At 62.7% G+C, this 24435-nt stretch overlaps 1 protein-coding gene across 5 annotated transcripts in view; it reads right to left on the reverse strand.

Annotated features, from left to right (window-relative positions):
* SDK2 (sidekick cell adhesion molecule 2) overlaps nt 1-24435 on the reverse strand; it is a 49066-nt gene that overhangs the window by 4261 nt on the left and 20370 nt on the right. The window contains exons 1-41 of one of the 5 annotated variants that reach the window (XM_071451277.1): nt 19933-20074; nt 16914-17020; nt 15291-15438; nt 14524-14657; nt 13533-13644; nt 13138-13328; nt 12707-12790; nt 12443-12637; nt 12172-12288; nt 11922-12089; nt 11636-11738; nt 11249-11425; nt 11032-11168; nt 10717-10864; nt 10505-10645; nt 10241-10422; nt 9912-10027; nt 9105-9300; nt 8883-8981; nt 8231-8422; nt 8020-8141; nt 7463-7572; nt 7190-7340; nt 6854-7091; nt 6610-6725; nt 6295-6484; nt 5968-6066; nt 5430-5624; nt 5151-5352; nt 4872-4975; nt 4696-4766; nt 4460-4580; nt 3822-3878; nt 3498-3599; nt 3284-3399; nt 2285-2471; nt 1788-1925; nt 1560-1721; nt 1329-1454; nt 470-634; nt 96-236 (exon numbers count right to left, since the gene is read on the reverse strand). In XM_071451277.1, the coding sequence (XP_071307378.1) occupies nt 96-236; nt 470-634; nt 1329-1454; nt 1560-1721; nt 1788-1925; nt 2285-2471; nt 3284-3399; nt 3498-3599; nt 3822-3878; nt 4460-4580; nt 4696-4766; nt 4872-4975; nt 5151-5352; nt 5430-5624; nt 5968-6066; nt 6295-6484; nt 6610-6725; nt 6854-7091; nt 7190-7340; nt 7463-7572; nt 8020-8141; nt 8231-8422; nt 8883-8981; nt 9105-9300; nt 9912-10027; nt 10241-10422; nt 10505-10645; nt 10717-10864; nt 11032-11168; nt 11249-11425; nt 11636-11738; nt 11922-12089; nt 12172-12288; nt 12443-12637; nt 12707-12790; nt 13138-13328; nt 13533-13644; nt 14524-14657; nt 15291-15438; nt 16914-17016 (5656 nt within the window). In that variant the 5' untranslated portion in view covers nt 17017-17020; nt 19933-20074. Of the gene's footprint in view, nt 1-95; nt 237-469; nt 635-1328; nt 1455-1559; nt 1722-1787; nt 1926-2284; nt 2472-3283; nt 3400-3497; nt 3600-3821; nt 3879-4459; nt 4581-4695; nt 4767-4871; nt 4976-5150; nt 5353-5429; nt 5625-5967; nt 6067-6294; nt 6485-6609; nt 6726-6853; nt 7092-7189; nt 7341-7462; nt 7573-8019; nt 8142-8230; nt 8423-8882; nt 8982-9104; nt 9301-9911; nt 10028-10240; nt 10423-10504; nt 10646-10716; nt 10865-11031; nt 11169-11248; nt 11426-11635; nt 11739-11921; nt 12090-12171; nt 12289-12442; nt 12638-12706; nt 12791-13137; nt 13329-13532; nt 13645-14523; nt 14658-15290; nt 15439-16913; nt 17021-19162; nt 20075-24435 lie in introns of those variants that run through there. The other 4 variants (XM_071451275.1, XM_071451276.1, XM_071451274.1 and 1 more) reach the window with 4 other exon arrangements.

Raw genomic sequence — 24435 nt, forward strand, 5'->3', positions numbered from 1 at the left:
CACTCCACACAGACCCCCAAAGGCAGGGAGAGACCCCAAGAGGCTCCCCCGGGAGCAGGAGGGTCCTGTCACACCCACCACACTCCCTCGCTCACCTGAGTCCGACTTCTTGGAGTATTTCTTGCTCTGCCCGCGGATGATGAGCACGAAGACGAGGAGGAGGATGAAGATGAGCCCCACCAGGGCAATGACCACCAGGAACCACCACTCCTCATAGAAGGGGTTGGTTTTCTGGGCTGGGGCAGAGCAGGGAGGGTCAGAGGGGGACAGGGACATGGGGATAGCCCTCTGCAGAGCACAGGGTCACCTGGGGAGGCCCAGATCCCCGGAAAGGGAGGGGGGGTTTGGAAAGGGGGTGCTGGCAGTGGGACCGGGGCTCTGTAGGAGCCAGGGGTGGGTTCAGTGATGGCCATGAGAGCAGAGCAACAGCAGGAGCCTCCCTCTGGCACAGGGGGGCCCTGGAACCCACCTGACACGGAGGGGGAAGGGGTGCTGGGGGTGCCGTAGCCGTAGTCATTCACAGCAATGACCCGGAAGTCGTAGCTGACCCCCTGCTTGAGGATGTCCATGCTGAAGGTGTAGGAGGTCACCTCCTTGGGGATGTCTTTGATGAGGATGTCCCAGAGCCCCTCATCTGGAAGAGACAACGGGGCTGGGATTTTGGGGCTGGCTCTGCAGGACAGCCCAGGCCAGGGGTGCTGTCCCTCCATCCACCAGCCCTACAGGTGCTGCCCTTGCCATCAGCCCCACTCAGCAGCATTTTCCTCACAGGCACCCCCAGACACTGTGTCCCAATGCCCAAGCCAGGTCAGCACTCCCTGCCTCAGTTTCCCCTCTCCTGACTGTCACCATCATATTTTCTGGAAAAATCCCTTTGCCAGGATTTCTCTCTTGGGAAGCTGAGAAGCCTCAGAGAAAAAGGCAAACAATATTATCCCATTTGCTTCTCCTGTGTTTCTTTGCTTTGGAATGTGTTTGGAGATTGTTTATCCAACAGGTGGTTGTTTGATCGGTTTCATGTGAATTGTTTTGACTTATTGGCTAGTCATGGTCAGGCTGTGTCAGGACTCCTTCCAGAGCCACAAGTTTTCATTCCTTGTAGCCTTTTGTCTGTATCCTTCCTCTATTCTTTAGTATAGTTTTAATGTAGCATTCTTCAATATAATATAGATCATAAAACAATAAATCAGCCTTCTAAGAACATGGAGTCACATTCATCATTTCCTCCTTCACCCTGGGGACCCAGCACACACCACACCCGACCCCACCTGAGCAAATACCACCCATCCCCACGTGAGCTGGGCATGGAGCAGAGGCAGCAGTGGTACCTGAGGGCCGGGCCTCGATGACGTATCTGGTGATGGGACCTTGGCCAGGGTCCCCACTGGACCAGTGGATGGTGATGGCCGAGCCATAGCGGGAGATGAAGGGCTCTCCAGGGGGGCCAGGGGCACCTGGGCACCAGAGCACAGCTGGAGGCAGGGGCACAAACTGGCCCAGAGCTGGGCCAGCCCCCAGCCCATCTCCTCAGCCTGTGTGTCCCCAGTTGTCCCCCGTACCTTCCCCGGGCCCCGTGGTGATGTTGGCCTCGACGTCCGGCCCGTAGGCGAAGGTTCTGGCCCGGATTCGGAAGCGGTAGGTGACACCCTCAGCCAGGTCCTTGACCTTCATCCACAGCGGGCTGCTCCCCTTCACATCCACCGTCACGATCTTGCTGACACCTGCAGGGACAGAGGCTGAGCCGGGTCCCCCCCAGCCCTGCCCGCTGCCCCTGGCCGTGCCCTCACCATCCACGGGCGTGCAGGGCTCGTAGACCAGCCTGTAGCCCTCGAGGACGCCGTTGGGCAGCGGAGGTGGCTCCCAGGACACGTTCACTGAGGTGGTGGTCAGCTCGCTGAAGCGGATGGAGCCGGGAGCGCTGGGGGCTGCCGGGGGACGGGGGCAGCTCAGTGCTCCAGGGGACACCCCCAGTGCCAGCCAGCCCCTGTCCCTGCCTCCACCCTAATGCTGATTGATCACCAGCTCACACCCCCAGGGCCCCATCCCTGCTGCAGCAAAGATTCCACAGGGGAACGACTTTCCTTGTGTCCTCCCAAAACCTTCGCCATCCTCAAGATTAAAAATTCACCTCCGTGTGACCCCACGCCACCAACCCGCTGGGGTGAGCCCAGCGATGCTCTGCTCAGGACTGCAGCATGAATCCCTGCAGCTGGAGCCACGGAGACACCTCCCCAGGGAGCCCAGGGGCAGGAGGGTGCAGGGGGAGCCGTGCCACGGGCCCCACCTGCCTGCTGTGTCCGTGCCTTCACGGGGACGCTGCGGGGCCCGTCCCCTGCCGCGTTGAAGGCGGCCACGCTGACCCAGTAGTAGGTGTAGCCCGTCAGGTTCTTCAGCTTCACGCCAGTCTCAGGCAGGAAAAGGGTCTTGACCCTCGTGCTCTGGTTCTGCCGCTGCTCCTCCCAGAAGTGGATCTGCAGGATGGAGCATGGGGACCTGGATGGGGCACGGGTCCCACCCAGCTCGCCTTTCCTGAGCCCTCCAATGTCCCTGCCCGGGCTCCAAGTGGTCAGAGGGAACAGAACAGCCTCTCCTCCAGGAGGGCTCCAGGCTGTGCTGGGCATCAGGCAGGGCTGGCATCGCCAGGGTGTGCTGAGATCGCCTTCGAGCCGTGCCTGATTCCCGCAGGATGGGGACAAGCAGGAGGAACCACAATGGATGGGGACCAGGAGGTGTCTGGAGCACGGGGCTGGGTACCACGGCTGCATCCTAATGCATCCCAACAGCACCTGGGCTGCATCCCGACACATCCTGGCTCTATTCCTGTGCATTCCGACACACCCCAATACATCCCGGCTCTATCCCGACACATCCCCGTGCATCCCGACACATCCCAGCCCTATCCCGGTGCATCCCGACACATCCCAGATGCATTCCGGTTCTGTCCTGACACATCCCGGCTCTATCCCGGTGCATCTCGACACATTCGAGCCGTATCCCGACAAATCCCAGCTGCATCCCGACAATTTCTAGTTATACCCCGGCACATCCCGGCTCTTTCCCGACACATCCCGGTACATTCCAGGGCCGACGGCGCCATCTGCTGCCCCGCCGCCGCTCGGCACCGGGATGGGACACCCGGCATCTCCCCGGGACATCCTCCCAGAGCCCCTTCCCCGAAATCAGGCACAGCACCCCCAGTGCCCCCCACCCTGTGCCGCCCAGGGGTTCAGCCCCTCCCCAGAGCCCCCCGGGCGGGTGCCAGCCCCCAGGCGACAGGAGGTACCTTGTAGCCCTGGATGTCGCCGTTCTGGCTCTCCACGGGGGGCGGCTCCCAGGTGACATCCAGCTGCGTGGCCGTCACCGCCTGCACGGCCACGTTCCGGGGCGCTGCGGTGGGCACTGTGCCCAGGGAGGGGACGGGGTCACTGCGCTGGTTCCCAGGACAGCCGAGCCCCCTTCCCGCAGCCCCAAGAGAGGCAGAGCCTGCCAGGACTCACCTGCTTCCCCCACAAACACCTCCTGGGGGGGGCTGGGGGGTCCCTCGCCCACGGCGTTGTAGACGCTCATCCGGATCTCATAGCGCCGGTGCTTGCTCAGGTCTGGGGGACAAAGGGCGAGTGGGACCCTCCCCAGGCTGGGGCAGCCCCGCTACCCCCGGGGACCTGGCAGAGCCCCCCTTGTTGGGAAGAAGGGGGTGTCCCAAGGAGCAGCTGCATGGGGCAGAGGGGTTCCAGCTGGCCCTGCAGTGCAGGGACACACAGGGGTGGCACTGGGGGACACACAGGGGTGGCACTGGGGGACACACAGGGGTGGTGACTTACTGTCCAGCTCGTACTGGGTGAGGGACACCTCGCTGAGGTTGTGCACGGCATAGACAGCTGGGCAGGAGAACGGGGGGGCTTAGTGCAGGGCAGGGGGGGCTCCTGCCTCTGAGCCCCCATCCCCACCCCACCACGGGCCAGGGGTCCCCAGAAAGGGCCCTGGCACCCCCAGGTGCCAACGGGGCTGTGACAGCACTGAGGAGCATTTCCATCCTCCAGCCCCATGCCCTGAGTGCCACCAGCCAGGTTTGTGCATTGGGGTCCCCACAGAGGACAGGGCCAGGTCCTGCCTTGGCTCTGCCCTTGTCACTCGTGTCCCTGCTGCCACCAGAGTGGATGTGACCCTGCTGCCTGCAGGGGCTGAGGACACACAGCAGGATGACACCCAGCAGGATGTCACACAGCCTGTGTTCGGTGCAGACACCCCTGTGAGGTTCAGATTGGTGGACACAATGGGACAGAGCCAGTGACACAAAAGGACGTTAGGGACCACAGACCTGGTGGCACAGGGGGAACTGGTGACAGCTCCAGGGGGCACAGCCTGACCCTGGTACCGGGGAGATGCTGTGGATGCTGCACTGCTCAGATCCCACCTGCCACCCCCAGGCCGCCCCAGCCCCTGTCCTGGGGGCACTCACGGGTGGCGCCGGGGTGGCCGAGGCCGCGCAGGGCGAAGCCCCTCAGGCTGTCGTGCAGCAGCTCCCGGTAGCGCAGCCGGAAGCCCAGCAGGATCCCGTTGATCTTGTCCTCAGCCGGGGGCTGCAGGGCAGGGAGGGAAGGCAGTCAGGGGCTGCTCTGGCCCAGGGCTCCCTGGCACCCTGAGGTGCCACCTGGTGCCACCTCCCCGGGCAGGGCAGGGCAGAGGGGACGGTACCTGCCAGCGGATGAGCACCGACGTGGTGGTGTGGGGAGTGATGGAGAGGATGGTGGGAGCCTCCTCGGGGGCTGGGGGGGGAGAAAAGGGTGGTGAGGCTCTGGAGACGCCCAGGACAAAGGAGGATTTGTTCCCTTGGGCACAGAACCGCTGTCCCTGCCCCAGGAGGTGCTGACCTGCCTGCAGGGTGGTCAGGGACTCCGACTCCTCGCTGTACTCGCTGTCCCCGATGTCGTTCGTGGCCTTCACACGGAACTTGTAGGAGGTGAAGGGTTTCAGCCTGCAGGGAGCAGAGCGGGATGGGGACGGGGCAGCCAGGGCGTCACCCCCGAGCCACTCCCTCCCACCGCGCCATCGCTCCCCAGCCTCGTACAGCACCTCTCACGCCATGGGGAAACTGAGGCACGGGGAAACCACCCAGAGCATCACCCCCCACCGCATCCCCAGCCCCTCACCTGTCCACGACGAAGGCGGTGGCGTTGTGGCTGACGGGGGAGGAGTGCAGGGCCCATTCTCCGTCGGGCAGCTCGCGGCTCTGCACGGTGTAGTAGCGCACGGGGGAGAGCCCATCGCTGCCCGGCTCCCAGGACAGCAGCACGCTCCGCGCCCGCACCTCCTCCTGCTGCGCCAGCGGCTTCCCGGGGGGCTGCGGCCGGGCTGGGGGAGGCGAGGAGCTGGCAGCACTGCGAGGGCACCGCCAGCCCCCCGCCGCCGGCCGGGACCCCCGTCCTTACCTCTCTTCTCGGTGGTGACCACCAGCGCTTCGGCCGGCTCGCCCCAGCCCTTGCGGCTCTGCGCGGTGACACGGAACAGGTAGGTGGCCTCGGGCTGCAGGCCGGTGGCCGTGAACTGCCGGGCGCTGGCATCCAGCACCTCCACGGCAGCCGCGGTCACCGCCGAGGTGTTCAGGCGGTGGCTGACCTGGTAGGCTGCGGGGAGGGAGCGGAGGGGTGGCGCTGGGGAGGGGACACCAGCCTGGACCCCTCCCCGTGCCGCCCCCTCCATCCCAACCTGCTCACACCGAGCCCGGGACCAACATCCGAGCGAGCGAGGAATTTCACCCCTGAGGGCTCCGAGATGCCCAGGGAGCTGCCCTCTGACAATCCCTGCCCCTCCAGGACCTCTGCATCCCTCTGCAGAGCATCCCTGAGGGCTCCCAGATGCTCAGGGGATCCCGGGGAGCTGCTCTCTGACAATCCCTGCCCCCCCAGGACCTCTGCATCCCTCTGCAGAGCATCCCTGAGTGGCTCACCCCGGGTGCTCCCCACCTACCCAGGATGACGCCGTTGGGGGCTGCCGGGGGCTGCCAGATGAGCCTCACCAAGGTGGTCCTCACTTCAGGAAAGAGGAGCCCCACGGGGGGCCCGGGCACTGCAAGGGGACAGATTGGAGTCACTGGGGAGTGGGGAAAAGATCCCATGCCCTGGGAGCCCTGGGTGTCCTGGGCAGGGGGAGAGGGATCACCCCAGAGAACAGGGATAGGATGGGATCAATCACCCAGGGATGGGATGGGATCAATCACCCAGGGATGGGACGGGTCCAATCATCCGGGGATGGGACAGGTTCAATCACCCAGCCCCCCCAGGTGCTGTCACTCACCATCATCCAGCGTCCTCTCGAGGACAGGAGGCCGGCTGGGGACACCATCGCCCATCCTGGTGAAGGCCAGCACCCGGATCTCGTACAGGGTGTACTTGGCCAGCCCGGTGAGCTGGGCACTGTGGGAGGCATTGCCCTCTGCCAGCCAGAACCGGACACGTGCCTCCGAGCCCTTCTCCTTGTACAGCACCTGAAACACAGCCCGTGTGACACAGCAGGGCCACCAGCTCCTTGGGGGTGGCACAGTTAGGAGCCCCACAGCCTGCAGGGTGATTCTCCCAGGGAAAGTTGTGCTGCCCACGGGCAGGAGCTCACCTTGTAGCCCAGGATGAGCCCGTTGCAGTCAGCCTCAGAAATGTCACTCCATCGGACCAGCAGGCTGCTGGAGGAGGTGGCCACTGCTGACACATTGCTGGGGCCAGAGGAGGGCACTGGAGGGGGGCAACAGAGAGGGTCAGTGGCCACATTGGCCGAGGCGGGTGCCCAGTGCCCAGGTGGGCAGCGGTACCTGGCCACATTGACTGAGGCGGGTGCCCAGTGCCCAGGTGGGCAGCAGTACCTGACTCCCGGGTGCGCCCCAGCACCGGGGGGCTCCAGGGCCCGGGGCCGATGGCGTTGAAGGCCTGGACCTGCACCCGGTACTCGGTCCACTCCTGCAGGTCCTCGATGGTGAATTCCCTCTCCACACGGTCACGGATCAGCTGCAGCGCCGGCTGCCCCCGCCCGTCCGCCCGCGCGTACCGGATCCTGTAGCCCACCGAGTCGGGGCTCCCGTTGTACTCCTGCTCCAGGAGGGGCTGCCAGGGACAGCCACTGTCACTCCTGATGTCCCACAGCCCCTCTGGCTCCATCCCCTCCTTCAGCCATGCAGGCACAGACCCCGGCCCCCCCTCACCATCCAGCGCAGCCACAGGCTGGTCTCACTGGCCGTCCTCAGGGTGACGTTGGCAGGGGCCATGTCCGGGGGGGCCTGGAGGGTCTGGATCCTCCTGGAGGGCAGGCTGGGGGGGCTGGTGCCCACGATGTTCACCTGCCGCATGCGGAAGCTGAGGGAAGAGAGGAGAGGGGGGTCACAGTGTGGGCCAAGAGGGCTCCAGTCCCCTGGGGAGGACACTGAGGTCACAGTGAGGGACCAGGGATGGCACCGTGGCACCAGCCTGGCACTCACCTGTAGTAGGTGTAGGGCTTCAGGTTGGGCACCTCCATGGAGCGGGTGTCAGGCTCGTTGGCCAGCTGGTGCACAAGCCCCCACTCGCCGGCCTCACCGTTCTGGCCCACCTGTGGGGTGGCAGTGGGGTGAGCGGGGTGAGCTGCCCCCATGGCACAAAAATCCTTTCCTTAGGATTTTTTCTCATGAGAATCTGAGAGGCCTCAAGAACAAAATGTAAACAATGGTGATCTGCTGCTGTGGGATGCAACAGGTGGATCTGGGATTGGGCTCATGTGGTTGTTTCTAATTAATGGCCAATCACAGTCAGTTGGCTCAGACTGTCTCAGTCACAAACCTTTGTTATCATTCTTTTCCTATTCTTAGCTGGCCTTCTGATGAAATCCTTTCTTCTATTACTTTAGTATTGTTTTAATATAATATATACCATAAAATAATAAATCAAGCCTTCTGAAACATGGAGTCAACATTCTCATCTCTTCTCTCACCCTGGGACCCAAGCGAGCACCACCACACCCCCAAACACCCCCTGAGCCCCTTCCTGAGCCCCCCTGTACCTGTGCCTCCACCTGCCAGCGGGAGATGGAGGTTTTGCCATCGTAACCCGGGCGAAACTGGATGGTGACGGAGCGGGGGCCGATGTTGGAGATGCCCAGGTTGGTGGGGGCACCGGGGAGCTCTGTGGGGACAGGACAGGGTGGGTGGCATCAGCCACTCGCCCCCAGCACCACGCACAGCCCTCCAGCACCCCAACACCACAGTGCTCACCTGGGGGGACCCCTGAGGAGATGGTGGAGGAGGAGAGCTGTCCCTGTCCCTTGGAGGTCATGGCGGCCACCTCGATGGTGTAGGTGGTGAGGGCGGTGAGGCCGGTGACGCGGTACTCCAGGGTGACGTTGGGCAGGTAGTGCGTCACCCGCGTGTTGGTGCGGTTGTACTCCTCCCAGGAGATCCGGTACCCTGGAATGCACCCCTGCAGTGTCACCCTTGCAGTGTCACCCCTGCAGTGCCACCCGTGCGGCGTCACCCCTGCATCGCGCACCCCACGGGCTGTGTGGGGACAGGGCAGGTGGGACAGGGCAGGTGGGACAGGGCAGGTGGGAAGAGGACAGGACAAAGGGGAGATGCTGTGGGGGAGGAAAAGGACATGTGAGTGTGACTGCAGGGTGGCAGTGGGACACAGGGGACAGTGCTGCAGAGTGGGAATGGGACAGAAAAATGGGGAGATGCTGTGGGGTGGGAAGAGGACAAAGGGGAGATGCTGTGGGGGACGAAAAGGGGATGTGAGTGTGACTGCAGGGTGGCATGGGGACACAGGGGACAGTGCTGCAGAGTGGGAATGGGACAGGAAAAGGGGGAGGTGTTGCAGGGTGGGAAAGGCACTGATGACAGAGCCAGCACCTGCTGGTGCCTCCCTTACCCGTCAGGATCCCATTCTTCTCCAGCGGCTCCTGCCAGCTGACCTTCAGGGACGTATCCAGGATGTCACTGAAGCTCAGGTGTCCCACGGGGCCAGGCACTGCCCAAAACCACCCAAACACTCAACACCCAAGCGCAGAGCACCCTCGGCACCCACGGGACCCCCTTGGACGGAGCCGGGGGCGGGCAGGGTCCATGCCGGGGGCCGGGAGCCTCCCCGTACCGTCCTCGTGGGTGCGCACCAGCTGAGGGGGGCTGCGCGGGCCGTCCCCGGGCGTGGTGAAGCACAGCACCGAGGTCAGGTACTCGGCGAACTTGCGCAGCCCCGGCACGTAGCCCACGTGCACGCTGTCCTGGAAGTTGGGCCGCACCGTCACCACCGTGGCCTCGTCCTCGTGCTCCGGCTCCCAGGCGATGAGCTGGGCGAGAAAGGAGGAAGGAGCTGCCATGAAGGTTCCCCGCGCCAAAACCATCGCCTCCGGCCTCCTCTTATTAATTAGGCGTTGATTAACGATCAATTAAGGGTGCGGGGAGCGCTGGATGCCGGCACTGTTTACGGAGCTGTGATTAACTCCATCGATAACGGGATCCCCCCCTTGCCCGCATCCAGGAGGGATGGCTGGGCATTTAATTGGTATTGTGCAAGATAGCCTCTAGCAACTTAATTAAACAGTAATTAGGCCCTAAAAATACTAATCAAAAATACTAAGTGGCGTTTAATAGGAATGTTAAATATCCTACTCACGCTGGTTATCTCATTCAGCGGCAATTAAATTCCCGAACTTCTTTCGAGTGGATTAAAACACAAGTTTAATGTTTTAATTCAATTTCATTAATGTAAATTTGAATTAATTACAGAGCATGGGAGACTCCGAGCCCATGCAAGTGTTAAATAACAGTAAATATTATTTTAACAGTCAGGAGAGAGCCAATTAAAATCGGGGATTTCAGCGAGGAGGAGCCAAGACAGTTTGTGAAGGTTGACCAAGTTTTCCCCACAAGCTGTTCTGGTTTTGGGAATCACCCTCACCTTGTAGCCCTGGTTGATGCCGTTGATGAACTGGGGGCTGGGGGGGTTCCAGGTGAAGCGGATGGTGGTGGAGTTGGTGGCCTCAGCCTGCACATTCCCTGGAGGCACCGTGGGCACTGCCGGGATGAAGGGACAGCTCACAGGGACAGCTCCGCGAGGTCCCCTCCATCAGCTGGGTGCCCACCCCCAGGTCATCCCTGCCCAGCACATCCCAGTCCCCCTGGGGCTCCACACCCATCCTCCTGCCTCCCATCCCACCCCACCAATGGCACCTGATGCTATCAGGGTGCCCACCAAGCCCCTGCTCACCCCTGATTGCCCCTGCCTACCTCCCTGCAGCGTCCACTCTGTCACCTTCATGCTGTAGACCCCCAGGCCAGCGCTGTTGTAGGCGGCCACCTCGATCTCGTAGTTGGTCCAGATGATGAGGTCCTCCAGGAGGAGGTTGTTGACCTCGGCGTTGGTGATGTTCTTGAACTGGTACCCCACGGGCAGCCCGGCCAGGCAGTACCTGGGCACCAGGAGCCATCAGAGCTGCCACTGTCCCCACCAGCACCAGGTGTGGACCCCTGGGCACCCCTGCTGGCACCTACCGGATGATGTAGCCCTTGAGGACCCCGTTCTGGTGGCTCTCGGGGGGCGGCTGCCACTGGATCATGATGGACTGGTTGGTGCGGCCGCTGGCGATGACGTTCTGGGGGGGCGCAGAGGGCGGCTCCTCGGGCAGGGACACCCTGCAGGGACAGGGCAGGGTGAGCACCGGGGTCACCAGCCCCCCCAGGACCCCCCCCAGGCCGGGACTCACCTCTCCGTGTCCTTGCTGAACTGTCCCCTGCCCACGTCGTTCACAGCACACAGGCGGAACTGGTAGGAGCGAGCGGGCACCAAGCCCCGCACTGTCACCGATGTCACCTCGGGGTCCACGCTGGCCAGCAGCACAGTCCAGGGCGCGTCTGGGGGAAGAGGGGACAGCAGGGTGGGGACCTGGCCTGCAGGACACCGGGGTCCCCAGCCTGCCTGACCCATCCCTGGGTCCCCAAGCAGCGTCCCCTGCAGCAGGGGTGACACTGGGGACTTGTCCCAGTGCCAGCGGTGCCAGGGGGTGGCAGCAGCCCCTTACTGTTCTCGGAGACCTCCACGACGTAGCGGAGCAGGGGGCTGTTGCCGTCGAAGGGCTTGGCCCAGGTGAGGTTGATGGCCCGTTTCTCCTGTGGGCTCAGGGCGGCCACGGGGCTCTCGGGGGCGTGGGGGAGCTGCCTGGACAGGGGGGTTAGGCAGGGAAGGAGGGAGGGAGAGGGCACAGCCCCAGGGTGCTGGCAGGATGAGGGGGGTCTCACCGGACACGGAGGTGGGCGCTGCGAGAGTCGTTGCCCCCGGCCGAGATCACCTTGCAGGTGTAGGTGCCGATGTCACCCGACCAGGTCTGGGAGATGTGCAGGGTGCCCACCTCGTCCAGGCGCACCCGGGGGCCGCTCTCAGGGCCCAGTGGAGCCCCATCCTTCTCCCAGACGTACCTGTGCCAGGGTAGCCAGGTGTGCTGGTGCCCCACAGCCCCCCAGAGAGCACAGGGGACAGGGTCTCGCTGTCACAGGGCACCAGGTGGCACTGCAGCACCACCAGCGCGGGGCTGAGGAAGGAGACCCCCATCTCCCTCCCCAGGACAGCACTGACAGCAGCCAGGTGGGCAACCCGGGGTACCTGGACTCCCCAAACCTCTCCCTCACCTGACGTCCACACTGGGGTCATGGGTGACCCCGCAGCTCATGACAGCCTTGGTGCCCTTGATGACACTCTGGTCCTGTGGCGGGTCTGTGATCCGTGTCCTTGCTGTGGGGGGGGGACACAATGACCCACCAGCACTGCAGGGGTGGCACCAGCAGGGACAGCCCCCGTTTGCACCCCCAAAACCCAGCGCCCATCCCCGGAGAGCTCCATCCCACAGCACCGGGCTGGCCCCACAGCTGCTGGGGCAGGGTCCCTCCTTTCCCTGGCCCATTGTAAACCCCTTACCCCAGACCACCAGGTCGGCAGAGGCCTCGTCCACGCCGCGGGAGTTGGTGGCCAGGCAGGTGTAGGTGCCAGCGTCGGGCAGGTGTGCTGGGCTCACCAGGAGGCTGCCCGACTCCAGCAGGGTGAAACGGGGCAGCTGCACCGAGCCGCTGGCCAGGACCCGCTCCCCTGGGGACACACAGGGCCCGTCAGCACCACGGCCACCGCCGGGCAGCGAGGACGGGCTCCAGGCTCCTCCCCATCCCTGTACCTTTCTGCCAGGTGATGGCCGGGCGCGGTGCTCCCGAGGTCTCGCAGTTGAGGATGACGGCCATGCCGTCGATCACCGTGCTATCCTGGGGACCCCGCGTGATGTTGGGGGCGATGCCTGCGGGACACAGACGTGCACAGCCCCCCTGAATCCCCTCCCTGTGCTATGCCCAGCTCGGACCTGACCCAGAAGAGTTTCCTGGGCTCCCTGAGCTGTCTGTGGCCCACCGCCCAGACATGGCACCCCCAGGGCAAGGGGAGGTGGCACCTACTGGTCACGGCCAGGTACGTGGTGGTCTGCACCTCGCCGGCTGCGTTGCGGGCGAAGCACTGGAACATTCCGGTGTCATCAGGGAGCAGCCCGCTGATCTGCAGGCTGCCGTCCTGCAGCAGCTGGAAACGGGACAGCTTCTCCAGCTGCAGGAGGGCAGCGTCCTTGTACCAGGCCATCTCGGGAGGGGGGACACCTGCAGGGGCACGGGCACGTCAGGCAGGGGCTGGCGGTGGCGCTCAGAGGGTGCCGGGGAGCAGCTCACCCTTGGCTTGGCAGGGGATGGCCACCACCTTCTCCATCTCGGCCGTGATGTGCCTCTCCGGCTCCCTGATGAACTGAGGGGGCTCTGCCGAGGGAACCAGGAAATGGCAACGGGGGCAGAGCCTCTCCCCAGGGTCCTTGGGATGACCAGTGCCCCTCCTGTCACCTCCCAGCCCTGCCCCAGCTCATGGCACGCGTGGTCTGGGCTGCTGGTGGGCAGGAGCTGACCCAGCAGGGCCAGGAGCTCACCCAGCAGGGACACAGGGAGGTGCCCACAGACAGGAGCTCACCCAGCATGGACAGAGAGGTGCCAATGGACAGGAGCTCACCCAGCACAGACACAGGGAAGTGCCCACGGGCAGGAGCTGACCCAGCACGGACACAGGGAGGTGCCCATGGGCAGGAGCTGACCCAGCAGGGGCAGGAGCTCACCCAGCACGGACAGGAAGGCGCCGGCAGTCACGGCGGGGACGCTGCTGCTGCGCAGCACAGCCTGGCACTCGTAGAAGCCGCTGTCGCTCAGGGTGGGGTGCAGGATGGTCAGCCGCCGGCTGTAGTCGCTGATCCCGCTGGACACGGGCACCCCGTCCTTCTTCCAGATGATGTGCAGCTTGATCAGTGGCCTGGGGGCCCACCAGGGCGTGTCAAGAGCCTTCTCTGGATCCCACCCCCTCCATCCCGCAGGACTCCATGGGAAGGGACCTCCCTCCATCCCACAGGTCCCAGGAATGTGGTGGGAAGGGGTTTAGGAGCACCCAGCCCCTAAATCTCCCTTGGGCAATGCCAACAGGGAGATTCCCCATCCTCATCCCCACCCCAGGGCTCACCTGGCGTTGGCCACACACTCCATGGTCACCTCCGAGGTCCCGGCCACCACGCTGGTGTTCTTGGGAGGGACAATGATGGTGGGTGCGATGGGATCAGCTGGGCCACCCACATCTGGGGAGAGGGAGGCCAGGGGGACAGCCATGAGCACCCCCTGCCACCCCGGGGTGTCCCCAGAGAGGGCACCCAAATCCCCAGATTGGAGGAGACAAGGGTGACAGGGACCTGGTGGCACCAGGGTGTCCCTAAGCTGTGTCCCCCCGTGGGAGCCCTGTCACGCCACCAGGGCCACCAGGCTGGTGGCAGCAGGGAGGAGGGAGCAGGGAGTCCATAAAGCAAAATGATGGCAACAATAAAAAACCCTCATGTAGGCGCTGTAAAAACGCGATGGGCTCGAAAGCTGCTGATAGAGCTGAATCCATAAACAGGGCCTGGGATGTTTATGGAGCTCCAGGACGCCGAGGGACGGGAGAACAGATTGATGGGGATGGGAGACAGGCAGACAGACAGACAGGGATAACCCATCCTAACCCTGTGGAGCAGCAGGAGGGGAGAGGGGGAGAGTGTGACAGGACTGATGTCACCTCAGGGCATGTCCCATGGGAGGGGCTGTCACCACCCAAATGGGCTGAGGGACCCTTGGAAGTCCTGGGGGACCCAAAGGAACTGGAGGAACAAAGCCACAGGGGTGGCCCCCAGGCAGGGGCTGCTCCAGAGCACCAGGAGCTGACAGGGGGACACAGACAGGGGTGGGGGATGTCCATGGGGTGACACTGCAGCCCCCATTCCACAGCCATCCCAGGCCATGGCAGGGTGATGCTCTGCCTGTGACACAGCAGCGCCTGCAGCACGGCCACGAGCACCTAAATAAATTCTGAGGCAGCTGAAGTGTTAAGTCAGCAGAAGCCGGAGCCTCCGAAGAGATTTACTGCAAATTAAACCTGGGGGCGAGGCAGGGGCTGGGGAGAGGGGGCCAGCGCCCCCCACACTCACTGGCCACCGTCAGGGTGATGGGCTGGCTTGTCTTGTTGTCCCCGTTCTTGTCATTGACCGCCTGCACGTAGTAACGCCCCGCGTCCGGCGCCACCGTGGACAGGATCACCAGGGTGTTCTCCAGCGTGATGGCCCTGGGAGAGCAGCATGGTGGGGCTGAACCCAGTGAGCTGGGACCCTCACAGCCCACCCAGCACCCCCGTGGGACCCCCAGCCTCCCCCCAAAATGGGGGGACCAAGCCCGGCACCCCTCTGTCCAAGCAGAGCCCACGGGACAGTGAAGATTCTGAGGATTTCTCTTTTTTTTTTCATTTTTTACTTATTGGAACAATCTAATCTGCTGGAAACATAAAATGCTCTGGGGAATATGTTTTTTTTTTTTACCATTAAATATGAGATAAAGGAGTTTTATCTCCTCAATCCTGCTTTGCAAATCGAAAGGAGACCGGTTCAATTCCTGCATAATGGGGGTTACAAATTCAATTCCTGCTGCCTGCGGCTGCCCAGGGCTCTGGCAGCACCGGGATCTGCCATAGCTCCGTGGGGACACCTGTGTGCCATGTTCGGCTCTCTCCCACCCTCTCCCCCGCCTTCCTCCCTCCTGTTTTCATTTTCTATTAAGAAATCCCCTTCTCTGGTGACAAACAGAGCCATTAGTCACTGGGCTTGAGCACAATGTTGATTAAACACCCTCGGCGTGGGGACAAGGGGAAATACAGCCCCTGGGATGCTGGGGAGGGATCCAGGGGGGTTCCAGGGGTGCTCACACGCGGCTGCTGGGGGAGATCTTCCGTCCATCGCGGAACCAGGTGACCTGGGGCTGTGGGAAGCTGGCGATGCGGGGCGCGGGGATGACGGCCGCCTCGCCGTGGGACACGCTCTGCTGCGCCTCGCTGTCCTCAAAGCTCCCCATGTCTGCAAACAGGGCAGGGAACCGTGCCAGGCCTGGGGCTGAGCCCAGGAGTGCAGAGCCAGGTCTGGCTGAGCAGCAGGACGGGGTTTGTGGGATGGGCTCCCATGGGATGGTGCAGAGGGGTGGTCCCGGTCCCCTCCTCGGGGGTTCAGGGTGGGAGATGGCTCGGATGCCACCAGCTGCTCGTGGTGATCCATCCATCCATCCCTCATCCATCCATCCATCCGTCCATCCGTCATCCATCCATCCATCCATCCATCCATCCCCCTGTGCTGGGTCAGGGAACCCTGCCCGGGTGTCCCCACCACAGCCAGGCTGCAGCCACAGCAGGGAGGGCTCAGTCCCGGGGCTCCCCAGCCTCTCTCTGCTCCCCATGGCGTGTCCCTGTTGGTTGTTTCTAATTAATGGCCAATCACAGCCCAGCTGGCTCAGACAGAGAGTCTGAGCCACAAACCTTCATTATCATTCTTTCTTTTTCTATTCTTAGCCAGCCTTCTGATGAAATCCTTTCTTCTATTCTTTTAGTATAGTTTTAATATAATATATATCATAAAATAATAAATCAGCCTTCTGAAACATGGAGTCAGATCCTCATCTCTTCCCTCATCCTGAGACCCCTGTGAACACCATCACATGTCCCAGTGCCAGGAGCATCCCAGCATGGCCCTGCCTCCAGGGACAAGGTGTGGCACAGCTGCCTCCATCCCCCCTGCCATTCCCAGCTGGAAGCACACAGCAGCTGTGGGAGACTGGGGGAAGCAGGGGGCATGGAGGAGAGGGGGGGTGGGACAGGGGATGATTTTTATTGACTTCCTTAATTGCTGTAATTAAAAACATGTAAAGAATCCTTTTTTAACGACTTTGCCATTATCATTAGTTGTTAGCACAGCTGCCTTATTAATTTCTCATTATCCTCCTGATTTGTCACTGCTCCTCAGGAGGTGTTTGAGGGGATGGGACTGGGGATATCCCAGAGGCAAGGGGTGACAGAGAGGGGCAGGTCCCTTCGGGGGACAGAGCCACCATCCCAGGCCTCAGCACTGCCATCTGCTCCTTAAATCTCACCAGCACCACCCCAGGGACACTCTGGATGCTCTGATGTCCCTGCCAGTGTCACCCCAGGGGTGTGCCAATGTCCCTGCCCAGCACCACCGCAGGGGTGTGCCAATGTCCCTGCCAGCGTCACCTCAGGGATGCTCCGATGTCCCTGCCAGTGTCACCCCAGGGATGCTCCAATGTCCCTCCCAGTGTCACCCCAGGGATGCTCTGATGTCCCTCCCAGTGTCACCCCAGGGATGCTCTGAAGTCCCTGCCCAGCACCACCCCAGGGATGCTCTGATGTCCCTCCCAGCGTCACCCCGGGGATGCTGCAGGTTTGCATGCGCTGGCCACGATCGGCACCCACAGCGGAGCTGTCCCCCAGCGCCGGGAGCTGGGTGTCCCCGCGCGGTCCCCGCGGGGCAGGACGGTCACTTACAGGCCACCTGCACCTCGGTCTGGCGCTGCAGCAGCGCTCCCATGCGGTTGCGGACGATGCAGCGGTAGAAGCCGGCGTGGGTGCGGTCCAGCGAGGTGATCATGTACCTGCGGGAGGGGAACCAGCCGTGAGGGGACATCCGTGTCACTGTCACAGCCCCCGGCGAGGCTGCAGGTCCTGCACACCCTCCCGATTTACTGCACGTGTGCCAGGAGCCCCTTTCCCCGAGGAGGTGCATGTAGGACATGGATGTGCGTGCAGGCTGGGGGACACCCCAGTGTCCCTCACTGCCACACAGGGACTCGCGGCCGCCCACGCTGGCCGTGCTTCCACTGTGCACAAGCTGGTGACCGTCACCCTCCCGGTGCAGGGGCTGTCCTGAGCCCTGCCCCTGCCGTGACGCTGCGTTCTGCTGGTGTCACCCAGCCTGGATCTGAGAGCGGCCAAGTCCAGCACTGCTCCGGTGAATCCCGGCTGAACCCCCCCTTATCACCCTCCCGCCTGCTCTTATCAGCGGCCAGCGCCAGCAGCCGGCGAGCAGATAAAGGAAATCACCACATCTCCACTCGACTGCCCCCCGAGCATCGCCGCGGTCCCCAGCCGGACCCTGCTGCCACCAGCGCTGTCCCCAGCCCCGGGAGCCGGGCAGGCGCTGCAGCCTCGCTGCCCCCGACGGGGAGCGCTGCGAGATAAAGCAGAGAGGGAATAAATAAAGCAAGCTCAGCCCTCCTTGCCCAAAAATCTAATCTTGCGTTAAAACCCGCCGCGGGCTCTTTCAGCAGAGCTTTGTTTGCTCTTCTGAGAACCGAGCGTAAATTAAACTTTCATAAGACCTGAGGAGCGCGTTCCCTGCGCATGGCAGAGGGTGACGGGGGACACGGGGCTGTCCCCTGGCCCGGCGGGACTGTCACCAAAGCCGCGGTGGCACCAGCCGGCCGCCCACCCACCCACGCAGCGTGCCGGGGTCACCCGTCCCCGCGGGAGGAGGAGGAGGAGGAGGAGGAGGAGGGAGGTGCCCTTTGGGAACGAGACCTTGAGTGTCACGGCTGATATTTAAAAACGCTCCCCAGAGGCTTTAAATAAGATATTTCAATTCCACGGAGCTGTCAGGAAGGGCTGCAGACGCCAGGAGTAATGGGCCCGCTCTCCTTGCCGTGTCCTCGTTAATAAATCACACCGTGACTCCCGAGCACACGCACGCCCACGGACAGATGGATGGACAGACACACAGCGGCACAGGGACACGTGTGGCCCCAAACAGACTCATGTCCTCGCTGCCGTGTCCCCTCCAGATGGGGACAATGCAAAGCCACCAGCGCTGGCACAGCCCGAGGGACACAAACGGGGTCATAGGGAGCACCTTTAGCACAGGCCTGGCAGCGCGGTGTCCCCACAGGCAGGACACTCCATGGGCACAGGGAGCTGTGTCCCCACAGGCAGGACACTCCATGGGCACAGGGAGCTGTGTCCCCTGCTCAGGACACTCCATGGGCACAGGGAGCTGTGTCCCCACAGGCAGGACACTCCATGGGCACAGGGAGCCGTGTCCCCATGGGCAGGACACTCCATGGGCACAGGGAGCTGTGTCCCCACAGGCCAGGACACTCCATGGGCACAGGGAGCCATGTCCCCACAGGCAGGACACTCCATGGGCACAGGGAGCCGTGTCCCCTGCTCAGGACACTCCATGGGCACAGGGAGCTGTGTCCCCACAGGCCAGGACACTCCATGGGCACAGGGAGCTGTGTCCCCACAGGCCAGGACACTCCATGGGCACAGGAAGCCATGTCCCCACAGGCCAGGACACTCCATGGGCACAGGGAGCCGTGTCCCCTGCTCAGGACACTCCATGGGCACAGGGAGCTGTGTCCCCACAGGCCAGGACACTCCATGGGCACAGGGAGCTGTGTCCCCAGCCCAGGACACTCCATGGGCACAGGGAGCCGTGTCCCCACAGGCCAGGACACTCCATGGGCACAGGGAGCTGTGTCCCCACAGGCCAGGACACTCCATGGGCACAGGGAGCTGTGTCCCCTGCTCAGGACACTCCATGGGCACAGGGAGCTGTGTCCCCACAGGCCAGGACACTCCATGGGCACAGGGAGCCGTGTCCCCAGCCCAGGACACTCCATGGGCACAGGGAGCCGTGTCCCCAGCCCAGGATACCCCAGCAGATCCAATTTAGGGGGCCTGGTGCCCACACACGGGAGCTGCAGGAGTTATTGAAGCAGCAGCACTTGCACACACACCTCAGCAGCTGAAAATAGCCCAGAGAAAGGAAATCAATTCCCGGCGCAGCCCAGCCCGCAGTCATCAACCAAACCAGCACAGACTTTGTTCTCCCCGCTCGCCTTCCACCGAGGCTTTCATCCAGGAGCGCTCGGCTTCGATTTCCTCCCCCCATCGCTCCTGGCTGGGAGGGGCCGGGGATTGATTTCACCCCCAATGTCACCCTCCTGTCACCCCTCACAGGGGATGCGCTGCAGGCAGGAGGGGGGGATGCCAGCCCACCCCCCAGTTCATGCCACAGCTTCGTGGCCAGGGGTTCCAGGGCCTTTGTTCCACGCGAGGAAGGCGCTGCTCCAGCTGGGACCGCTCCCGGTGGCTTTGTCCCCCCGGCCGGGTGGCTTTGTCCCCCCGCCCCCGCTCCAGCCGGGACCGAGGTGAAGCTGGCCCGGCTCCCGGCCAGCCCTCGCTGCTGACTCCGCTGTTCCAGGGGTTTGCTTGGCTTCTCTGTGAGCTTGACAGGGCACGGTCCGTGGGGAGCAGCAAGCGCTGACCCCCCCTGCCCCGGCAGGAAGCGGCTGCGCCCCGCTCAGCCCCGGGGTCAGGAGGGGGCTCCGGGGGCAGGAGCCCCGTGCCCGGGGAGCCGCGGGTCTGCCACGGCAGCTTTGGCACCAGATCTGTCTGACAGATGGATGGCTGCACGCTGGGAATGACAACCTGTCCGTCTGTCCGTCCACCCGTCCATCCCGGTCCCTCAGCCGGGCAGGGCACAGCAGCGTGCCCAGCTCCTCACCGTGCCCAGCTCCTCACCGTGCCCAGCTCCTGGCCGTGCCATCCTTCAGGATTGCCCCCATGCCAGCCGTGCCCCAGCCCCGGCTGCTGCCGTGGCTCTGTTGTTGTAGGGTTGCTGAGGAGCGTGGGGCTGACGCTGCCGAATTATTCTTAGATTGAGGGGGTGGAGAAGGGCCGGGAAAAGCGGCAGCCAAAGGATTTGATCCATCAAATTGAAAGCCAGAAGAGCGCAGAAATCTGTGAGGTTCTTCCAATGCCGCCCAGGAACAGCAACAGCTGGATCGGATTTGGGGTGGAAGCAGCACTGGCACAGTCCCCTTTGATTAATATCCTGCATAACGACTAATTAATTCTGGAGGGGACGCGTGTTTGAATAGTTACTGTGGGATAATGAAATGTCAAGTGAGCATTAAAACACACTTAGCAGAGGTTTAACGACTCGAAGCATCCGAGCAGTGTCCCGGCCCCTGCTCGGGGCCAGCGCTCGATGAGGCTGCGAGGCCCCCCTGGAGCTCCATCAGCCCGGCTGAACGGGGCTATTGGATCTCAATTAGCTCCCGATTGGAACGGATTCTCTTTGGATCCACGTGGCCGCTGCCTCTCCTCCTGCCCGGGAGTGTTTTCCCTCCCTCGGCCGTGGGAATTGGCAGCGCCGTAAATCGCTGCCTCAATTGGCCCTGCCAGAACAATGAGCCATTTAATAATTAATGCCCGTGTATTAATCAGCCTCCTTCCTGCAGAGCAGGGACGGAGCGAGCCTCGAGCCGTGTTGCGGCATCCGGAGGGCTCTGGTGCATTGCTGAGCACGAGCTTGGCCACCTCCCAGCCCCGGGGGCATCTCCTGCTCCGGCAGTGCCTGTCCTCTCCCCTCTAGGATCCCAGCACGGAGATTCCCTCCTCTGCCACCCCTGCCAGCCCTGACACTGCTGCCGTTCACTGGCACCACTGCCCCGTGCCTACATGCCAACGTTCAAGTGTCCCCAAAGTTCCGAGCAAGGCACAGAGACGGGCAGGAGCCTCCCCTGGAGCACAAACATTCCCAGGAAAATCATCCCCCGCGCTGCCCATGCTCCTCACCAGCGCTCCTGGGGCTTTGCCGCCTGTGGTGGCACCAGAGGTGACACCAGAAGTGACACAGGCCAGGCTGGAGCCACAATAACCAGGAAAGCCCTGCTGGGCTCCCACCCAGCCTGGCTGCAACCCTTCCAATGTTTTTCCAATGCTCTTCAGCTGCCGTTAATTAACACATTGCATGGTAATTAGCTCCCCAAGGCAGAGGGTTGGGCTTCACACCTGGGCTGGCAAAGGGTTGGGCCCACCAGAGCAGGGATGAGCTCCCAGCAGCAATCCAGGGGCGATCCATCCTGTTTGCCCCAGGCCTGGCATTTTCAGAGGCTCCTGCCTCTGTATTTTACATAATTTGGGGACAAACTCTGGGCACCAAACCCATTTGGGATCCTCACCAGGCCATAAAGGCACCTCAGAGTGCTGTGTGTGCAGCCAGTTGTGTCCCTGTACCCCCAGGGGACACCCCAAAACAGCCCAAGGGAGGAGCAGGGCTTGGAAGAGCCCCAAATCTGCCCCAAATCTGGGTGAGCCCCCACAGAAAGGAGAAGGAGCTGGATCAGAGGCACCACGTGCTGGAAAACCCACCCAGGGCTGGCATGGGATGGCACGGGGAGGCTCAGCTGTGCCAGCCCTGCTTGGCAGAGCAGAGCTGGGGCAAAGCCAGCCCGAGTCAGAGATGGAATGCCACTGCTCCAAGCTCCAGCAAAGGGGAGCTGGGCTCTTGAGAGGAGGCAGGGAATCCTTCAGTCGCTGCTGGACTCCTGCACCAGCTGTGGAGGCCATGAGGGGAGGCACGAGGGCTGATTTAGGAGCCAGAGGATGCATCTCCACGGATGGGAGTCTGTCCAGAGGTAATCTATGTGTAAGGTAATTTCCAAAGGCAGCAGGACTCGATGCAGCCCTTAATAGGACAATCTCATGTGATAAATTACCAGCCCCAACTAATCTGCATGTTAAATTTCTTGTATGAGAAATAAATATCCTCAATTCACCAGAGAAGCGCTTCCCTTCCGAGGATTTCATTAAAGACATCAAGCTGCCTGATTTGCATGTTGTGATTCCTCATCCCAGCAGCTCCAGAGAGCCCAGCACAGGAGAGATCCTGGAGGCACAAGCAGAGCTGGGCCAGGGCACCCAGCTGAGAGCGTGGGCACCCAGGCTGCTGTCATCTCATGGGCACCAGAGGGGAGTCCCTGTGGGAGGGAGCAGGGATCTCATGGCAAAACAGCCTCGTGTACCCCGTGCCAGCAGCAGGGAATGGAGGGAGGCGAGGGCAGGTGGTCCCTGAGCCCATCCCACCCAGCAGAAACGTTCCTGGGATCACAGATCCATGGGCACACACTGAGCCAGGTGATTCCTGAGCCCCCACAGCCCCAGGGGTGCTCCCAGGGGAGGATGGCTCCATGCACAGACAGACACACAGACACACACAGAGCCAGGTGATTCCTGAGCCCCCAGGATGCTCCCAGGGGAGGATGGCTCCACACACACACAGACAGACACACAGACACACACACAGAGCCAGGCTGATCCCTGAGCCCCCCAAAGCCCCAGGGATGCTCCCAGGGGAGGATGGCTCCACACACACACACAGACACAGACCCAGGCTGCTGCTCAGTCCCTCAGGGCTCCCTCATCCTGCTCCATCCCCAGCATCCTCCTGAGGGAAGCAGCTCTGCATGCTCCTGGATCCAAGCTGGGATGTTCCATGCCCAGGGATGCTCCGGGGGGTGAACCCATGGTCACACACAGAGCCAGGCTGGTGCCCAATCCCCCCAATCCCCCAGGGGGAGATGGCTCCACAAGCACACAGCCCCAGGGTGCTCCCCAGGCCTTTTGGAATCCCTCACGTGTCCGAATCCCTCGGGAGGCTCCTCGGGGAGGTTGGCTCGGGATGCTCAGAGAGCCGAGTGCTCCCGGGGATGCTCCCGAGGGATCAGCTCCAGGCACAGGCACCGCCGCTGCCCTGCCCGGCTCGGGGCCAGGACAGACCCGGCCCGGTGCCCACCTGGCCCTCGGTGAACGCCGGGAGCCGCTCCGGAACCGCTGCGGGAAGGAAAGGGCGGTCGCCATGGAAACGCTGCCAAACTGGGAGAGCGGCTCCTTCCCTGGAAACGTGGCTGAGCTCCCCCGACCACCCTGAGCTCCTCTGACCACCCTGAGCTCCCCTGACCACCCTGAGCTGCTCTGACCACCCCGAGCTCCTCCAAACCACCCTGAGCTCCCCTGACCACCCCGAGCTGCTCTGACCACCCTGAGCTCCCCTGACCACCCTGAGCTCCCCCAACCACCCTGAGCTCCCCTGACCACCCCGAGCTCCTCCAAACCACCCTGAGCTCCCGCGACCACCCTGAGCTCCTCCAAACCACCCTGAGCACCGAGCAGGGCGGCTCCAAGGGGACAGGGGGACAGCCAGCCCCTGCCCACAGCCCCCCAAATTGGAAATGCACAAAGGCCACTGGGGCCAGAGGGATGCCCTGCTCAGGAGAGGGGCTGGGGAGCAGCAGTGAGGATGATGAGGGTGGAATGCTTGGAGACACGGCCCTGGCTGGGAAACACGAGGTGAAGCCACTAAGCCTGGCTGGGAGATGGGAGCTGATGCCACCAAGGCTGGCTGGGGACCGTGAGTGATGCCACCAAGCCCAGCCAGCCCCCACAGCACAGTGTCCTCTCCAAACCCTTCCTCATGGGCACAGCCAGACTCTGGGAATGTCCTCCTGTCCCTGGACTGACGGACACACAGCAGCACCGAGCTGGGAGGGACTGGTGCACCCCAAACCCAGAGCCATCCTCAGCCCCACACGGCCAAGACCATCCCTGAGCCTCCCTGGCCATCAGCACCAGTCCTCCCCTCTCCAAGGATTACTCTGTTTCTAAACTCGTTAACTTTTAATTACAACCTTCCCACTGCCTGAGCGGGCTGGCTCCGCGCCACCGACAGCTCTATTAAAATTCAATTTCTGCCCATCATAACTAATTTTGGTCCTTCTCCTTCTCACCAGCAGCCTCCAGTGCCAGGCACGACAGCCAAGCCCTCGTCTCCACTCTCCAAATCCCCACGGAGCCGCGGGCAGAGCCAAGGGATGCTGGCAGGGTCCAGGGGAGCCCAGCAGGGATTTGGGATTTGCACGGTGCCTTCTCTGCTCCGTTGGCTGAGCTGGGTTTGTTTGGGTTTTGGGTTTTCCCCACGTGTTTGTTTGCTTGGGTTCTCGCTTCCTTCCTTAATCCTTTCTGCCTGAGTGCTGGAGCTCGGGGCTCCAGGGGAGGGGAGGCACCTTGGAGCAGGGATGTGGGGATTCAGGGATGCAGGGATGCAGGAATGCAGGGATTCGGGGATGTGGGGATCCAGGAATGCAGGAAGGCAGGGATGCAGGGATGTGGGGATGTGGGGATGAGGGGATTCAGAAATGCAGGGATGCAGGAATGCATGGATTCA

This window comes from Agelaius tricolor, unplaced genomic scaffold (assembly GCF_023055355.1).
Source record: "Agelaius tricolor isolate 1412-34295 unplaced genomic scaffold, bAgeTri1.0.p SCAF_32, whole genome shotgun sequence".
Classification (NCBI taxonomy): domain Eukaryota; kingdom Metazoa; phylum Chordata; class Aves; order Passeriformes; family Icteridae; genus Agelaius; species Agelaius tricolor.